The sequence below is a fragment of the Bactrocera oleae genome, chromosome 2 (assembly GCF_042242935.1).
Source record: "Bactrocera oleae isolate idBacOlea1 chromosome 2, idBacOlea1, whole genome shotgun sequence".
NCBI lineage: Eukaryota > Metazoa > Arthropoda > Insecta > Diptera > Tephritidae > Bactrocera > Bactrocera oleae.
In genome coordinates, this window is record NC_091536.1 from 87106779 (window position 1) to 87121885 (window position 15107).

The 15107-nt window shown below is 33.0% G+C and overlaps 3 protein-coding genes across 6 annotated transcripts; all 3 read left to right on the forward strand.

Annotated features, from left to right (window-relative positions):
- Window positions 1–3127: 3127 nt before the first annotated feature.
- LOC106619579 (phosphatidylserine decarboxylase proenzyme, mitochondrial) lies at window positions 3128–5144 on the forward strand. Its single transcript, XM_014237734.3, has one exon. It carries the CDS (start codon window positions 3250–3252, stop codon window positions 4567–4569), a length of 1320 nt encoding a protein of 439 aa, XP_014093209.2. The 5' UTR covers window positions 3128–3249; the 3' UTR covers window positions 4570–5144.
- Window positions 5145–8821: 3677 nt separating this feature from the next.
- On the forward strand, window positions 8822–9650 carry LOC106619576 (rhodanese domain-containing protein CG4456). 2 transcript variants are annotated; one of them, XM_036361273.2, is made up of 3 exons: window positions 8822–8840; window positions 8903–8963; window positions 9031–9650. In XM_036361273.2, the coding sequence occupies exons 2-3, from the start codon at window positions 8918–8920 to the stop codon at window positions 9540–9542; spliced, it is 558 nt and encodes a 185-aa protein (XP_036217166.1). In that variant the 5' UTR covers window positions 8822–8840; window positions 8903–8917; the 3' UTR covers window positions 9543–9650. The 2 variants fall into 2 exon arrangements, with proteins under 2 accessions (XP_036217166.1, XP_014093205.1); XM_014237730.3 differs by having other exon boundaries at window positions 8822–8963.
- A 974-nt stretch (window positions 9651–10624) lies between these two features.
- Window positions 10625–14308, forward strand: LOC106619603 (luciferin 4-monooxygenase). 3 transcript variants are annotated; one of them, XM_014237777.3, is made up of 6 exons: window positions 10625–10766; window positions 11396–11741; window positions 12438–12765; window positions 12830–12989; window positions 13176–13330; window positions 13394–14308. In XM_014237777.3, the coding sequence occupies exons 2-6, from the start codon at window positions 11405–11407 to the stop codon at window positions 14040–14042; spliced, it is 1629 nt and encodes a 542-aa protein (XP_014093252.1). In that variant the 5' UTR covers window positions 10625–10766; window positions 11396–11404; the 3' UTR covers window positions 14043–14308. The 3 variants fall into 3 exon arrangements, with proteins under 3 accessions (XP_014093252.1, XP_014093250.1, XP_014093251.1); XM_014237775.3 differs by having other exon boundaries at window positions 10702–10962; XM_014237776.3 differs by lacking the exon at window positions 10625–10766 and adding an exon at window positions 11214–11232.
- Window positions 14309–15107: the final 799 nt, after the last annotated feature.

The window sequence follows — 15107 nt, forward strand, 5'->3', positions numbered from 1 at the left end:
AAAAAATTTTTATTTGTGAAGGTTGTCTAGTTTCGGTGTAGCCGAAGTTAACGTCTTCTCTTGTTTTTAAATTAAAAACAAAAATTAACAAGTAGGGGAGTTCTAAGTTCGGTTGTAACCAATTTTATACTCTCTAAACTTGCAAGGGAAATTACGTCGGGTGTTGGCAAAATTGTATATTAAAGGAAGTATTGATCCGATTCAACCCATGACATTGACACAAAAACATACTATTATTGAGATTTTCATTTATTTATTTAATTACATGAATTTCAATTATATATCTTACACATTGACCGATTATCTCGGTAGAAGGTCAACTATAGGCACTGGGGTCCACATATTTAGTACTTAGGGGCTTAAACAGTTTTGCTTCGATTTAGACAATTTTTGGTCACAAGGTGGCATACTTTTAACGCATTATTCACGCAAAGTTGTACCCCAATACAATCATTGTTGCTTGATTTGCATAGTGGAAAGTGAAAGAATCAGATGGAGCTTAAAATGTTGTTATATAGGAAATAGGCGTGGTTGTAATCCAATTTCACTCATTTTCGCACTATAACATAGAAATACGAAAAGAATGTTATGTACCGAATTTGGTTGGTTGAAATCATTTAAGCAGATCGCAAGATATGCGGTTTCACCTAAAAGTAGGCGGTGCCACTGTATAATTTTGAACGCGGCTCCTATAAAGTCATCTCATCCCATCCCAGAGTTAAAATTTAATGTCTCTGGCGTGTTTGGTGCTGGATTTATCGCACTTTTAGTAATTTTTAACAGTAACGTTATACGGGGAGTGGGCCCATTTTCAAACTGCTCTCTATGGCAGCTTATTTGTTTTTGAATAATGGCGTTTTATGACCTGGCAGTGGACCGATTACGCCCATTTGCAATACCAACCGTCTTATGGTACCAGGAAACATGTGTACCAAGTTTCATAAAGATATATAAATTTTTACTCAAGTTACAGCTTGCACAGACGGACGGACGCAGAGACAGTCACCCAGATTTCAACTCGTCTCTTCATCCTGATCATTTATATATATATAACCCTATATATAACTCGATTAGTTTTAGATTATACAAACAACCGTTAAGTGAACAAAACTATTATACTCTGTAGCAACATGTTGCGAGAGTATAATTATAAATCTTAAAGAAACAAGTAAGGAAGGGCTAAGTTCGGATGTAACCGAACATTTTATACTCTCGCAAAGTCAAATAGTATACTCGTTTGAGATTTCTTTGTGGATTGGCTGATATTTTCGGTAGAAGGTCAACTATAGGCACTGGGGTCCACATATTTAGTACTTAGGGGCTTAAACAGTTTTGGTTCGATTTAGACAATTTTTGGCCACAAGGTGGCATACTTTAATCGCATTATTCACGCAAAGTTTTATCCCGATACAGTCATTGTTGCCTGATTTGCATAGTGGAAAGTGAAATAATCAGATGGAATTTAAAATGGTGTTATATGGAAAGTAGGCGTGGTTGTAGTCCGATTTCGCCCATTTTTGCACTGTGACATAGAAATATGAAAAAAACGTTATGCGCCGAATTTGGTTGAAATTGGTTAAGCAGATCTCAAGATATGGGTTTTCACCTAAAAGTGGGCTGTGCCACGCCCACTGTCTAATTTTGAACGCGGTTCCTATAAAGTCATCTCATACCATCCCAGAGATAAAATTTAATGACTCTGGCGTGTTTAGTGCTTGATTTATCGCGCTTTTAGTAGTTTTTAACAGTACCGTTATATGGGGAGTGGGCGGAGCTGCCACCCGATTTCAACTATTTTCACACCGTCAATAGAAGTGCTAAAAATATTTGCTTCCAGTGAATTTTGTTATTATAGCATTAGCGGTTTAGGAGATAAGCACATTAAACCTATTAGAGGCGGGACCACGCCCACTTTTTTAAAAAAAATTTTAACTGCAGATGCCCCTCCCTAATGTGATCCTGTGTACCAAATAACAGTCTTGTATCTTATTGCGGAGCTTAGTTATGGCAAGTTATTTGTTTTTGATTAATGGCGTTTTGTGGGCGTGGCAGTGGTCCGATTACGCCCATCTGCAATACCAACCGTCTCACGGTACCATGAAACATGTCTACCAAGTTTCATAAAGATATCTCAATTTTTACTCAAGTTAGAGCTTGCACGGACGGACGGACAGACGGACAGACGGACGGACAGACGGACGGACGGACAGACAGTCACCCGGATTTCAACTCGTCTCTTCATCCTGATCATTTATATATATATAACCCTATATCTAACTCGATTAGTTTTAGGTGATACAAACAACCGTTAGGTGAACAAAACTATTATACTCTGTAGCAACAGGTTGCGAGAGTATAAAAAAAACACGGCAACACACTGTATCAGATTTGAGGCATTTGGACGTCTTAGTACTATAATATAGTAGGCAACCCGTACCAAGTGTGACTTTATAGTAGAATATATGGGACCAATGCGTATGCTATTTTTAATAATTGGATTTTAATTTAGAGTTTTTTCATTATGAAAAATTATAACTAAAGAACTAAATGTTTGCAAAATGATGTATACAAATTGAGCAATGGCAACATTGGTGAAATGTAAACAAAAGATAACAACTGATTTCTACGTTGCCACTACGGGACTTACAGTTCAAACAGTCACCGATCAAACCAAATTTGTTATGCCCGTAGTTGCAACGCAGAAATCAGTTGCTCTCTTTTATTTACATTTCACCAATGGTGTCATTCCTCAATTTATGTATATCATTTTGCACACATTTAGTTTGTTAGTTATACTTTTTCATAATGTAAAAGCTCAAAACTAAAAACCAACTACTAAAAATAGTCTACCTTTACAGTTAATTTAATAATATTTCAAATATATTAAAGTTTATATTTTAACTACTACAAAATATCGAGACTGGCAACCCTGCATTGCAAGAGATTGCTCTCTCACCCTGAGTTAACTCGTTTCTACGGGAAGAAATCATTTGTTGCGGATATTCTACTGTACGGTCAGTAGAAGCGGTGGTGAGTGTTCATTAACATTGCGCTCTCATAAGGTAGGTCGTATCAGCTGATTCGGTCTACGGTTTTGCGTCGGTGACTGTTTGAACTATTATACAATGGTGACCATTGAATGTCTATAAAAGAAATAGTTGTATAAGCAATAAAGTGTAATTCGGATTGCTAATCGTAAACAGCTATTATTTAGTTATTGGGATACACTCAAAGTAGTCGTACGGTAAAATGGTATCATATTTTGTACCGCGTGGGCGCTTCCTTATCAAAGCAGGCAGTTTGAGACAAGCAGCCCATTTGAAGCAAATTCAACAACAACATGACGGAGGAAAATGGCCTATGTTTCGTAATTTTCGTCAAAATTTTTCAATAAAGTTAGCTAAAGGTAAAATACCTAACGACTCGAAACAGGCGAATATAAAACCAGTTGTTCGTTGCAACAGCACCTTGGGAAAGGTCGGTAATAAAAATGAAAAGAAATTTAATAAACAAAATCTTGTGAATCCTAGTGTTTGGACAAAATGGACCGGCTTTTTTTTACGTTGGACACTTGTTGGCATTTGTCTATTTGGTGTTATAGAGTGGCAGCTACACAAGCAAAAATGTGAAAAGGGAAACTTGCCATGTGTTGCATCGTCTTTCCAATCAAAATTATACTGCTCCTTACCACTTCGAATAATTAGTCGATGCTGGGGCTGGTTAGCTGGATGCTATGTACCTGTTTATTTACGGCCATATATTTACGGTTGGTACTCAAATATGTTCGGCGTTAATTTGGAAGAAGCATTATATCCTGATTACAAATACTATAATAGCCTTGCGGAATTCTTTACTCGACCACTACGAGAAGGTGTGCGTCCAATTGATCCCAATGCTGCCATTATATCTCCTGCAGATGGACGAGTTTTGCACTTTGGAACTGCGCAAAACAAGTTAATAGAAGAAGTGAAAGGTATCAAGTATAGTGTATCGTCATTTTTAGGACCAGTAACATGGCACAAACGGTTAACGGGTGAATTCACGGAAGAATTGAAAGAGAATAACGATGGTTCAACCGAACTTTTCCAATGCGTAATTTACTTGGCACCTGGTGATTATCATCGCTTCCATTCGCCAGCTGATTGGCAACCAAAGTTAAGACGTCATTTTGTCGGCGAACTGTTATCAGTTAATCCACGCGTAGTCACTTGGCTTCCCGATCTGTTTTGTCTGAACGAAAGAGCTGTGTATTTGGGCAATTGGAAACATGGTTTCTTTAGTTACGCAGCAGTAGGCGCAACAAATGTTGGTTCGGTACAAATATATGTGGATGAGAATTTAAAAACAAACCGTTGGATGGGCTTGAAATTTGGAGAACATAGAGATCGTCATATTTACGAGGAAGTTGAATTATCGGATAATAAAGTCTTCGGGCGAGGTGAATTGCTGGGACAGTTCAATATGGGTAGCACAATTGTGTTACTGTTTGAAGCACCAAAAAACTTTAAATTTAATATAAACGTTGGTCAAAAGGTACAAGTCGGCGAATCTCTAGGTATCTTAGAGTAAGCCAATCAAGCAGCCACTATCAGTGGTCTTTGACAATGAACTTCTTGAAAAGAAGTAAATATATTCACACGACCTTTATAAATCGTGATGACAATGGAAATGTTTGAGGTGATATATGTACGTGCCAGTAATTGAATGTGATCCACATGCACACTTTAAAGCGTTGTCGGAGTTAATATTCTTTGTGTAGTGTGTTTTTTATCAAATAAGTTCGCTACTAAAGGAACCTGCTAAGTTAGGCTAGAAGCTTTAAATTTGTGTCAAACATTTAGAAATTTATAAGCAAGTTGTGAATATTTCTAGTACAGAGGCTGTAAGCGGTTCCTTGTTCCTCTATGAAACAGAAATAGATATGATGAAACTTTAAAATATTTGTTTACAATTATTCAAAACTAATTTGTTGCTCATTAATTTAATCTGTGTACGTGAAATGTATTAAAAATAATTCTTTATCATCTATGTTTGGATATTATTTGCCAATTTGAACCTCTCAAACGTTTGGGGTAAAAAATGTGTTTTATGATCAGATATTGTAATATTTTAAAGAAGCTAATAAAAATAAATTATAAACAACATGCAGACATACTATTACTTAGACTGAATTATTTTGCAGAAATGATTAGAAATGTCTAATAATTTCCGGAAATAAAAGACAAATTGGATTTCCATTATCTGAACTGGTAAACAAATCAATAATAATGTGATATAAACAATAGAAAACAAACTTTTTAAAAGACGTGTGTACTCTATATTCCACTTGAACATCCGCTTTACAATGGAGAAGTCAAATCCGCTTATGGAAATGTTTGTACTGATAAGAAATCCAAAGCAGAACTAATAATATAACGTTCATTAAAAGTCTAAACACAAAATACGTTCGTCCATACACATACCTATTCATATGCACATGAATGCTTGCCGTAAATATGTGCCAATCAGCATTCCAATTGACCTATAGCATGCCACCAACTAAGATGTTATTTCCCAGACCAATTAGTTAAAATTTAATCCACGTACATACATATATATATGTATTATAAATTTTTAATATGCAATATAATTGCATATTCAAGATCAAGATTAAGATCAAAGATTAAATCATTCAATCATATTTTTATAGTTAGATACATATGCATATATACATGGGTACATTTATGTATGTACATTCCAGTGTAGGACAAAAGAAAAACAACATGTTTTGGTCCGTTACTTTAAAATTCTACCTTGACACTACTTTTGCACGAAAAACCGATTCGTTATGCCACTTCTTCAATTTCGATAAATTTGGTGGATTTTATCTTTATACTGTAAGCGGTTCCTCTATGAAACAGAAATAGATATGATGAAAGTTTAAAATATTTGTTTACAATTATTCAAAACTAATTTAGTTGCTCGTTAATTTAATCTATATGTTTGGATATTATTTGCCAATTTGAGCCTCTCAAACGTTTGGGGTAAAAAATGTATTTTATGATCAGATATTGTAATATTTTAAAGAAGCTAATAAAAATAAATTATAAACGACATGAAGATATACTACTACTTAGACTGAATTATTTTACAGATTCATTAGAAATTATTAATCGTTTTTTGAGATAAAAGACAAATTGGATTTCCATTATCTGAACTGATATCAATAATAATGTCGTAGTAAAAACAAATAAAAAAAAAACACTTTTTTAGAGACGTGTGTACTATATATTCAGCTTGAACATCCGATTTACAATGTAGAAGTCAAATCCGCTTATGAAAATGTTTGTACTGATAAGAATTCCAAAGCGGAACAAAGAATATATGACGTTCATTAAACGTCTAAAAACAAAATACGTTCGTCCAAATACCTACATATACATATGCATATAAATGCTTGCAGAAAATATGTGCCAATCAGCATTCCAATTGACCTATAGCATACCACCCCCTAAGATGCAGCACAACGGAGCACTACAGGGAATTGTAGTCAAGTTGTCGAGTACAAAGTCGGCGGTAAATTTCTTACCATTTTCTTACACAACCAAAACGTTGTGTGGAAGTTATTGTTAGTAAATTGTACGCAACATTTGATCACAAGTGTTGTTGAGGATTTCGATGCAATTTCCGATTTAAGATTTTCAGCAACTTATAGCAAACGTGGCTGAGTGATAAATTGTCGACAACTCAACGTCATATTGGTTACAACTACTGACGGGTAGTTTGTTGTTTTGGTTCAGATGGTGTGCACGTGATTAAACCGATATCAATACAGTTCTCAGCAAAATACAGCTATGAAACTGCTGAGAGACGAATTTTACCATTAATCCTGAGTTGGGCTTCAACCGCCTAAAAGATACAAGGTTGTACAGTTGATCATGTAGTTGTTTATCTAGGCTCGCGTTGGATTGTTGCTGGACAAGCTCTCGTAGCACTTAGTCGTGTAAGATCTTTAGACGGTATTCGGATTGAAGAACTTGTTTGCTCCAAGTGAACAGGGAAAACCCCATGCAACAGTGAAACTTTAGACGAAATGACTAGTTATGAAATAGTTCGTAAAACATTTCAATACTACCGCATGTCCGCGAATAATTAATTGATAAAACAAACTAAAAAAAATATACAAACCATGCCTTTTTACCTAATCGAACTAAAAAGTAGAAAATAATTTTTAATTACGAAGAGTTTATATTATAGTAGTAGCACATCAAACAATCAATCATAATTAATTAATTTCAAATAAAATTATAATAAAATTAAAGTTATTAAGAGAAAAACTCAATTCAGAGTAAAAAGCGTGGTGTACTTGATATATTATTATGAGATTAAAGTTATAAAAAACTGGTAAAAAGTTATGAAAAAATAGCATAAAACTGAATTATCCCCTTAATAACTTTAATTTTATTATAATTTTATTTTAAAGTAATTAATTATGATTGATTGTTTGATCAGCTACTACTATAATATAAACTCTTTGTAGTTAAAAATTATTTATACTTTTTAATTCGATTAGGTACAAAAGCGTGTTTGTTTTTAAACTATTATTCATTACCCATTATATTTTGTATTGCAGTAGCGAATAAAACAAGTGCGAGTTAATATGTGTGTACATTCCTCGACGAGTATTCTGAAATCGGAGTCATCTGAGGGCAACGAATCAAACGAAAGTATTAACACGGCGAGTTAAAAAAAAAAAACAAATGAGATAATCTTCTTTTAAATGTGTATACGTTATACGTTGGCTGATAACGAGCCCACAATTGCGTAGATACATATATGTAGTTAAAATATAATTCACATACATACATATAAATATTATGAAGCTTTAGTATACAATACAATAAATTACAATAAAGTTTATTAAGTTTGCCACGAAGTTTTTAGGAAAGCGTCGCAGACCCTATAAAATATATACATATGTAAATAAATAATCTGCAGCGCGAGCTGAGTTGATTTAGCCACGTTAGTCTGTCCGTCTTTATTTCTTAGACCGGACCACTATAGCATATAGTTCCCATAAAAAATGATCACTCAAAATCAAGTTCTCACATGGAAAACTTTTTTATTTGTGAAGGATGTTCTAGCTTCGGTGTTAACAAAGTTAACGTTTTTTCTTGTTTTTAAATTAAAAACAAAAATTATATAATAGATTATGTGTTTTTGCAGATTCATTACAACGTTCTCAAAAAACGAAATATAAATAATTTTTGGAAAAAATCGCAATAAATTACGTACATAATACAATTATCTCCAATCTGCGTCTTGATGTGGTAACAATGCTTTTCAAACTCATTAAAAGAGCTGTTTCTTGATAATTCGCTTAATATTTTTATCTAAAATTTTATGTATTGGGCCATATAATTTCATATTTATGGTTGATTTTGATTTGATAGCTCGTTGTAACTTTTAATCCTATCAGGTCTATGTTCGACTCGAAATACCTCCCAAAGTGGGCTTAGGGATACATTCTATCTTAAAAGATATCTTCTGACCGAGGCATGAATATAAAAAAGTAAGGATTTTAACTAAGGTCACGTTATTTTGTGAGATTATTTGTTTTCATATGAAATATATTTAAAGTGTTTTTAACTTATAACTGTGTAACGATATGTTCTTGTATTACGCTGCAGATTTTTAAATTCGATTACTTTTACATGGAAAACCGATTCGTTATGCCACTCCTTCAATTTCGATAAATTTGGTGGATTTTTTCTTTATACTTCATATAACGGCTCTGTTTTTGTAGAGGCGTAAATAAACTACAGAACAATTTGGCGCAAGTACCTAACGTCATTTCAATAGTATATTACCAACTGCAATATTTAGTCGATTTATTTATATAATTTTTCTTTTTGTCCATTAGACCTATATAAGGAAAATGATTACTAAAGTTTTTGGAATCTCTGCAACTCTGGGAGTGCGAAGTAGGAAAAAATGTGTTGCGTTTTTTAAGCTGTTGTTTACATATGTGCATACAAATTTTTATTACAGATTTGGCTATACGTAATTTGGCAAGGACATCTAGTAACTTATGCCGCCTTAATATAACACAACGAGAAGTTTTTCAATGTTCTATCAAAAGTTGCTTGATATCCAAAAATTTTCAGATCATAAAGTTTAGCACAGAAAACTCACACCGAAAACCAATACCGTCCGTACAATATAATGATATCAAGGAGTTACCGAATCATCCTGAAAAGTTATTAATTGATGTTCGAGAGCGACAAGAATTAGAAGAAACAGGGAAAATTCCAACAAGTATAAATATTCCGTTAGACTCTGTAGTACGGGTATTGGCAGAGGACGTTAGACCTCAAATGTTCCTGTCCAAGTATGGTCGCCGAAAGCCTAATTTTGATGATGAAATAATTTTTACATGTAGGCTTGGAAAACGTGCCTTAAAAGCTGCAGAAATAGCAAATGCGATGGGATTTACAAATGTAAAATTTTATGAAGGATCATGGGAAGATTGGGCGAATAATGAAAAAAAAAGTAATAATTGAAGCAAGATTGTTTTGACGAATTGTAAAAATAGAATTGACTACTCTTGTTTGATACAAAGTCTTGTCTAAATTATACGATATTATGCGTTAAATAATCCAACCAAATAATGTACATATATTTATTAACCGCTCTCTTTCGTTACATAACATATGAAAAGTTTGACTATGGATGTAAAAGAAGAATCTAAACTGATGAATACAGTTTATTTTAAAAGTTTCTTTCTCTAAATTTGCAGCAAATGGAGTGCAAGCTTATAACATGCGTGAATATAAGAATTTTGCATTTACATGAACAATCTTTGCATTTACTTCTAACGAAGAAAGTTTTAAAACTAATGTTAACTATGCACATTTCTGTAATGAAATAAATAGCACTGCTTTGCTTTCAAATAAGAAAAAATTTGCATTTAAATTCTTCAAATAATTTATTTCTAAGGCTAATTCATATTTGCCCTTGCTTTGTCAATCAACTTCTAATTTTCTGTTGATTGTTCTTGTACAACAATATATGTATATTTCTTAAGAAAATAATAAGTGCGAAACAGATTTAAATTTGTGTACATAGAAATAGCATTTAGCGCTAACTTATAAAAAACTACTGTATGTATGTACAATATGTACATAAGCCTGATATTGTAGAAAAATAAGTACAGATTTGAGGTAAACAACTTATTAGCATTGACAGAATCGCACAAAACATGTATTTGTGTCTTATTAGTTTTATTTTATTTTGTTCCAACGATGTTAATGATATGCAAAAACAATTAAAAATGGGTAAAGGCAAAACGGCTATCACTATTTTCCGTTCTCTGCTATCTTAAATATAGTTAGATATGGCATCACTAAATGTTTTTTTAAATCCGCCCTACAATATATCAAACATGATAAGGTTTTCATAGCAGAAATACTTTTAGAGGTCTTACCAGAGAATTTTAATATTAAATTAATATTAAGTTAACATGCTCTGATTTTACTATAATGTCTAATTCGGTACGGTCGGTATTTAAAGTAATAATCTATCGATTGGTAGTCAAAAGCTCAATGAACCAACCCGGTGCTCAATGATTAAAAGTATCGACTATAAATGATACTATCGGCTCATCGTTATTGACCCTTGTTATCAAACTTCAGAAAAGTACCTTTAAGTTTAAATAATACCTCGTGCGGCTGCTTACTTGTACAATATTTAGTATTGTAGATGACTGGAGTAAAATTAAATAAAAAGTAATTGCAACTTTTTAATCAGTTCTCTTAAAGGAAGTGGTCGTGTCAGATGACATTTTTTGAGTAGTAATTAACAAACACATATGACCCAATAACATACATATTTTGGATATACATATACTTCTGGCCGGTTAGAAAATATATTACCTGTATGATAAGGAAAATATTTGATTCTAGTCAACTTTAACAAACAAAAGTGAGTACATATATGTACCTATTTTTAACCTACTTACACTTATATTCACCTGAGAAATTCGCCGACCTTTGATGCATGGAATGGATATTTTATGTTCGTTATATATGTACATACATATATTTGTTTAATATAAAACCAAACCTAAAGGTTAACTGAATATTGTTGAAATACGAATTAGGTATTTGGGAGTTTATTCATTCGAGATAAGATAGTTACTATCACAAAATCTGTTCATTGACTATCTACAGCCTAAATTCGTTTTAGTCCAAAGTGCGTTCACGTTTTTATTTTAATTTTCTTTTGAAACTATGAACCCATTTATATGCATATACAAGAATTTTAGAATGATTCGATTATTATTGATATATATAATACATATCTGGGCTTATAATTAAATAATGGCAATTATGTTTTTTTTACGTCAACTCTGTAGTAAACCATCATGACTACCCTGCTTCCTGGAAATATCGTCTATGCTGGACCAATTACATGCACTGAAACACATGCATACAAGTCCTTAGGACATTATATTCTCGAGAAATATAAGAGTCAAGGTACCCAAACAATAATGATTGACGCTGTAACCGGACAAGAGTATACGGCTAAATATATGTATGACTCCGTTGTGCGCATGGCTCATGTATTGCAACATTTAGGTATCGAAGCTGGAGATGTTGTAGGATTGTCTAGTGAAAATAATGTACGTTTCGCTATTACCTTGTATGCTTCATTCGCCATTAACGCTGCGGTTGCTCCCCTAAACGTAACTTATTCTGAACGTAAGTAAATCTCATTTTTATACTTGTAGTCTGAATAGGGTATGTGAATTATGCCAAAAAGTTTGTAACGCCCAGAAGGAAACGTCGGAGACCCTATAAAGTGTATATATATATGATCAGCATGACGAATTGAGACGATCTAGTCGTGAACGTCTGTCTGCATATATGCGAACTAGTTAGCCCCTAAGTTTTTGAGATATCGATCTGAAGTTTTGCACACGACCTTTGCTCTCCAATAAGCTGCTTATTAGTCAGAAGCACTATAGCATATATCTGCCATATAAACTGACTGTACGGAAAACGTTTTTATTTGACGAGACATCTTTACGAAATTAAGTTCAAATTATTGTTTAAAGCAACAGTAAAATCTCCGAATAAATTTTTCAGATCGGATCACATCAGCATATAGCTGCCATACAAACTGAACGTTCAAAATCAAGTTCTTGTATAGAAAACTTTTTTTTGACGAGATATCTGCACGAAATTTTGCATAGATAATTTTCCACGGCAACGGTACAACTTTCGAAGAAATTGCAATACAAACTGATTTATCAAAATCAAATTGTTGTATGGAACCTTTGGTATTTGTGAAGGGCCGAAGTTAACGTTTTTTCTTGTTTTTATAATTATTTACATACATACATGTATATGCTTATTTATTGGTTGATATCAAAATATACCATATCTCTGCTGCAGGCGAAGTTCATCACGCAATTAACTTGTCTAAGCCGAAAATAATATTCGCTTCAAAATTTACAGTAAATGTTATTGAAAAAGTGGCAAAAAATAACAGTTTCGTAAATTCAATTGTTGTATTTGACACTAATAATTCAAATGACAAAATTTTAAATTTTGATGAGCTTATGAACAGTACAAAAATTATATCAAAAGACTACTTTGATACGCCGACAGCGAATAAAAAAGATGATGTCGCACTGATAGTCTGCTCCTCTGGCACCACCGGCTTGCCGAAAGGAGTGCAACTAACACAACAAAACATTCTTTCTACACTGGATTCGAATCTGTAAGTTTAATCAAATTTTAATCGCTCTTTGCGAACTAAATATAATTTTTGAAATTTTTAATAGTGAACCTACATCTATTCAAATGGGGGAGGCTACATTACTCACAGTTATACCCTGGTTTCACTCATTTGGCTGCCTTACATTAATTACAGCAACAGTTTTAGGAACCACCTTAGTGTACTTGCCTAAATTTGAGGAACACCTTTTCTTGGGAGCCATTGAGGTGAATAAAGGCTAACTGAATTATGTTAATTAATATATGATATAGTAATTCCAATAAAAAATGTTGAATCTTGAGAAGGTAATTTTTGTCATCGAATAGGTTAAAATCGGCTACTCTCACAAGATTAATACGATTTAATAAAATTAAATAAATATATTTTCCTTAATATTAATATGTATATTCTAGAAATATCGCGTTTTGATGGCGTTTATGGTGCCGCCATTAATGGTATTCTTGGCTAAACATCCACTTGTGGATAAATATGATTTGTCATCACTGATGGTTTTGCTCTGCGGTGCAGCACCACTTAGCAAGGAGACTCAGGATTTGATTACAGAGAGGTAGGTTTGGGTGAAATAAGAAATTTGCTTTGAAAATATTTTATATTTTTGTATGCACCACAGGATTGGAGTGCCTATCATTCGTCAAGGTTATGGTTTAAGTGAGTCGACGCTTAGTCTGTTGGTACAAAATGATGGGGCTTGCAAACCGGGAAGTGTGGGCAGCGTTAAATTGGGTATTTACGCTAAAGTTATTGATACCGAAACTGGTAAAACTCTTGGTCCCAATCAACGAGGCGAACTGTGTTTCAAAGGCGATTGTATTATGAAAGGTTACGTAGGGGATACTAAATCTACGCAATCTATGATACAAGATGGATGGCTGCATACCGGTGATATTGGTTATTTTGACGACGATTTCGAGTTTTTCATAGTGGATCGAATTAAGGAACTCATTAAATATAAAGGTTTCCAAGTGCCACCAGCAGAAATTGAAGCTTTATTGTTGACACATAGAAAAATTAAAGATGCGGCAGTCATTGGAAAGCCGGACGAAGAGTCTGGAGAATTACCGTTGGCATTTGTTGTTAAACAACCGAATGCTGTGCTAAGCGAAGATGATGTTATTAAATTTGTAGCAGAGAACGCGTCGCCAGCGAAACGTTTGCGTGGTGGTGTAATTTTCGTCGACGATATTCCAAAAAACCCGAGTGGTAAAATTTTACGTCGCGAGTTAAGAGAAATGCTCAAAAATCGTCAATCAAAACTATAAAGTTTCTGCTTCGTTTATAGATACATATGATATGTACGCAAAAATAAAATAACTTGCATTTAATTTTTTAATAAAATTTGAGGTATAGGGAAGCAACCTTTTTACAAGGGTGAAAAACGGAATGAAATATTTATGATTTTGCATATGGTTACGTCGTTTATTGATTATGAGGTGTAGCTTAATTATAAAATTCTAAACTAAAAACGGATTATAATGGATATGAGTATTTTAATATTAATTAAAAATAAAAAAGGACGAAAATGGCATACCACTAATGTTTCTTTATTGGCAAGTATTGGAAAGTATTTTTAGATTTTTAATCGGAGCTAATAAGCAATTATGATGAAATCAATTGGAAAGTTTTACTTCTATTTGCGTTTTCTTTCTTACCTCACTTACAAAAAAAAACTTACACGAATGTGTTGATATCGCATTAATTTTTCGATATACCCATAAGTGCTAAAACTAAAACAATACTGAAAAATGTATAAATGAGCAAAATTATTTATAACTACTTTATTTGACATTCCTAAAATTGAGTTTACACATGCAAAAGAATATATGTATTGTAGTTACAATATGAATATAACACTGTAACTTTTATTGAATTTTAAACACTTTTGCGAATGATGAATGGTTTTTTTTATTTTTTTCTTCTGAGGTTTTAAATAATACTTAAGACAGTTTGGAAGAACACTGATTGCATGTTGCCCAAGGTGTTAGTTTATTAAGACACAGGTAGACAGGTTTTCTACGTCAATTTGCTTAAAATTAATTTGAATCCACACAGGCATATTCAGAAAATTTACTTTATATATATGTAATATGTAATTTTGTATATATGAAGGTATTTGTGTAATTTATTTATTCGTTCTTTAACAAGTTCATCGGAATTTTACGATATTACACGCTTTAAAATTTTTATTCTCGTAACAATTACATAGCTTAACATTTTAAGTTCTTCATTCGAACTACAAGCATAACAGCTACGTGTATATATACATATAAACATATGTATATACGTATACAAAAGCAGTGTGAGCAAACTTACATTGAATAATAGAA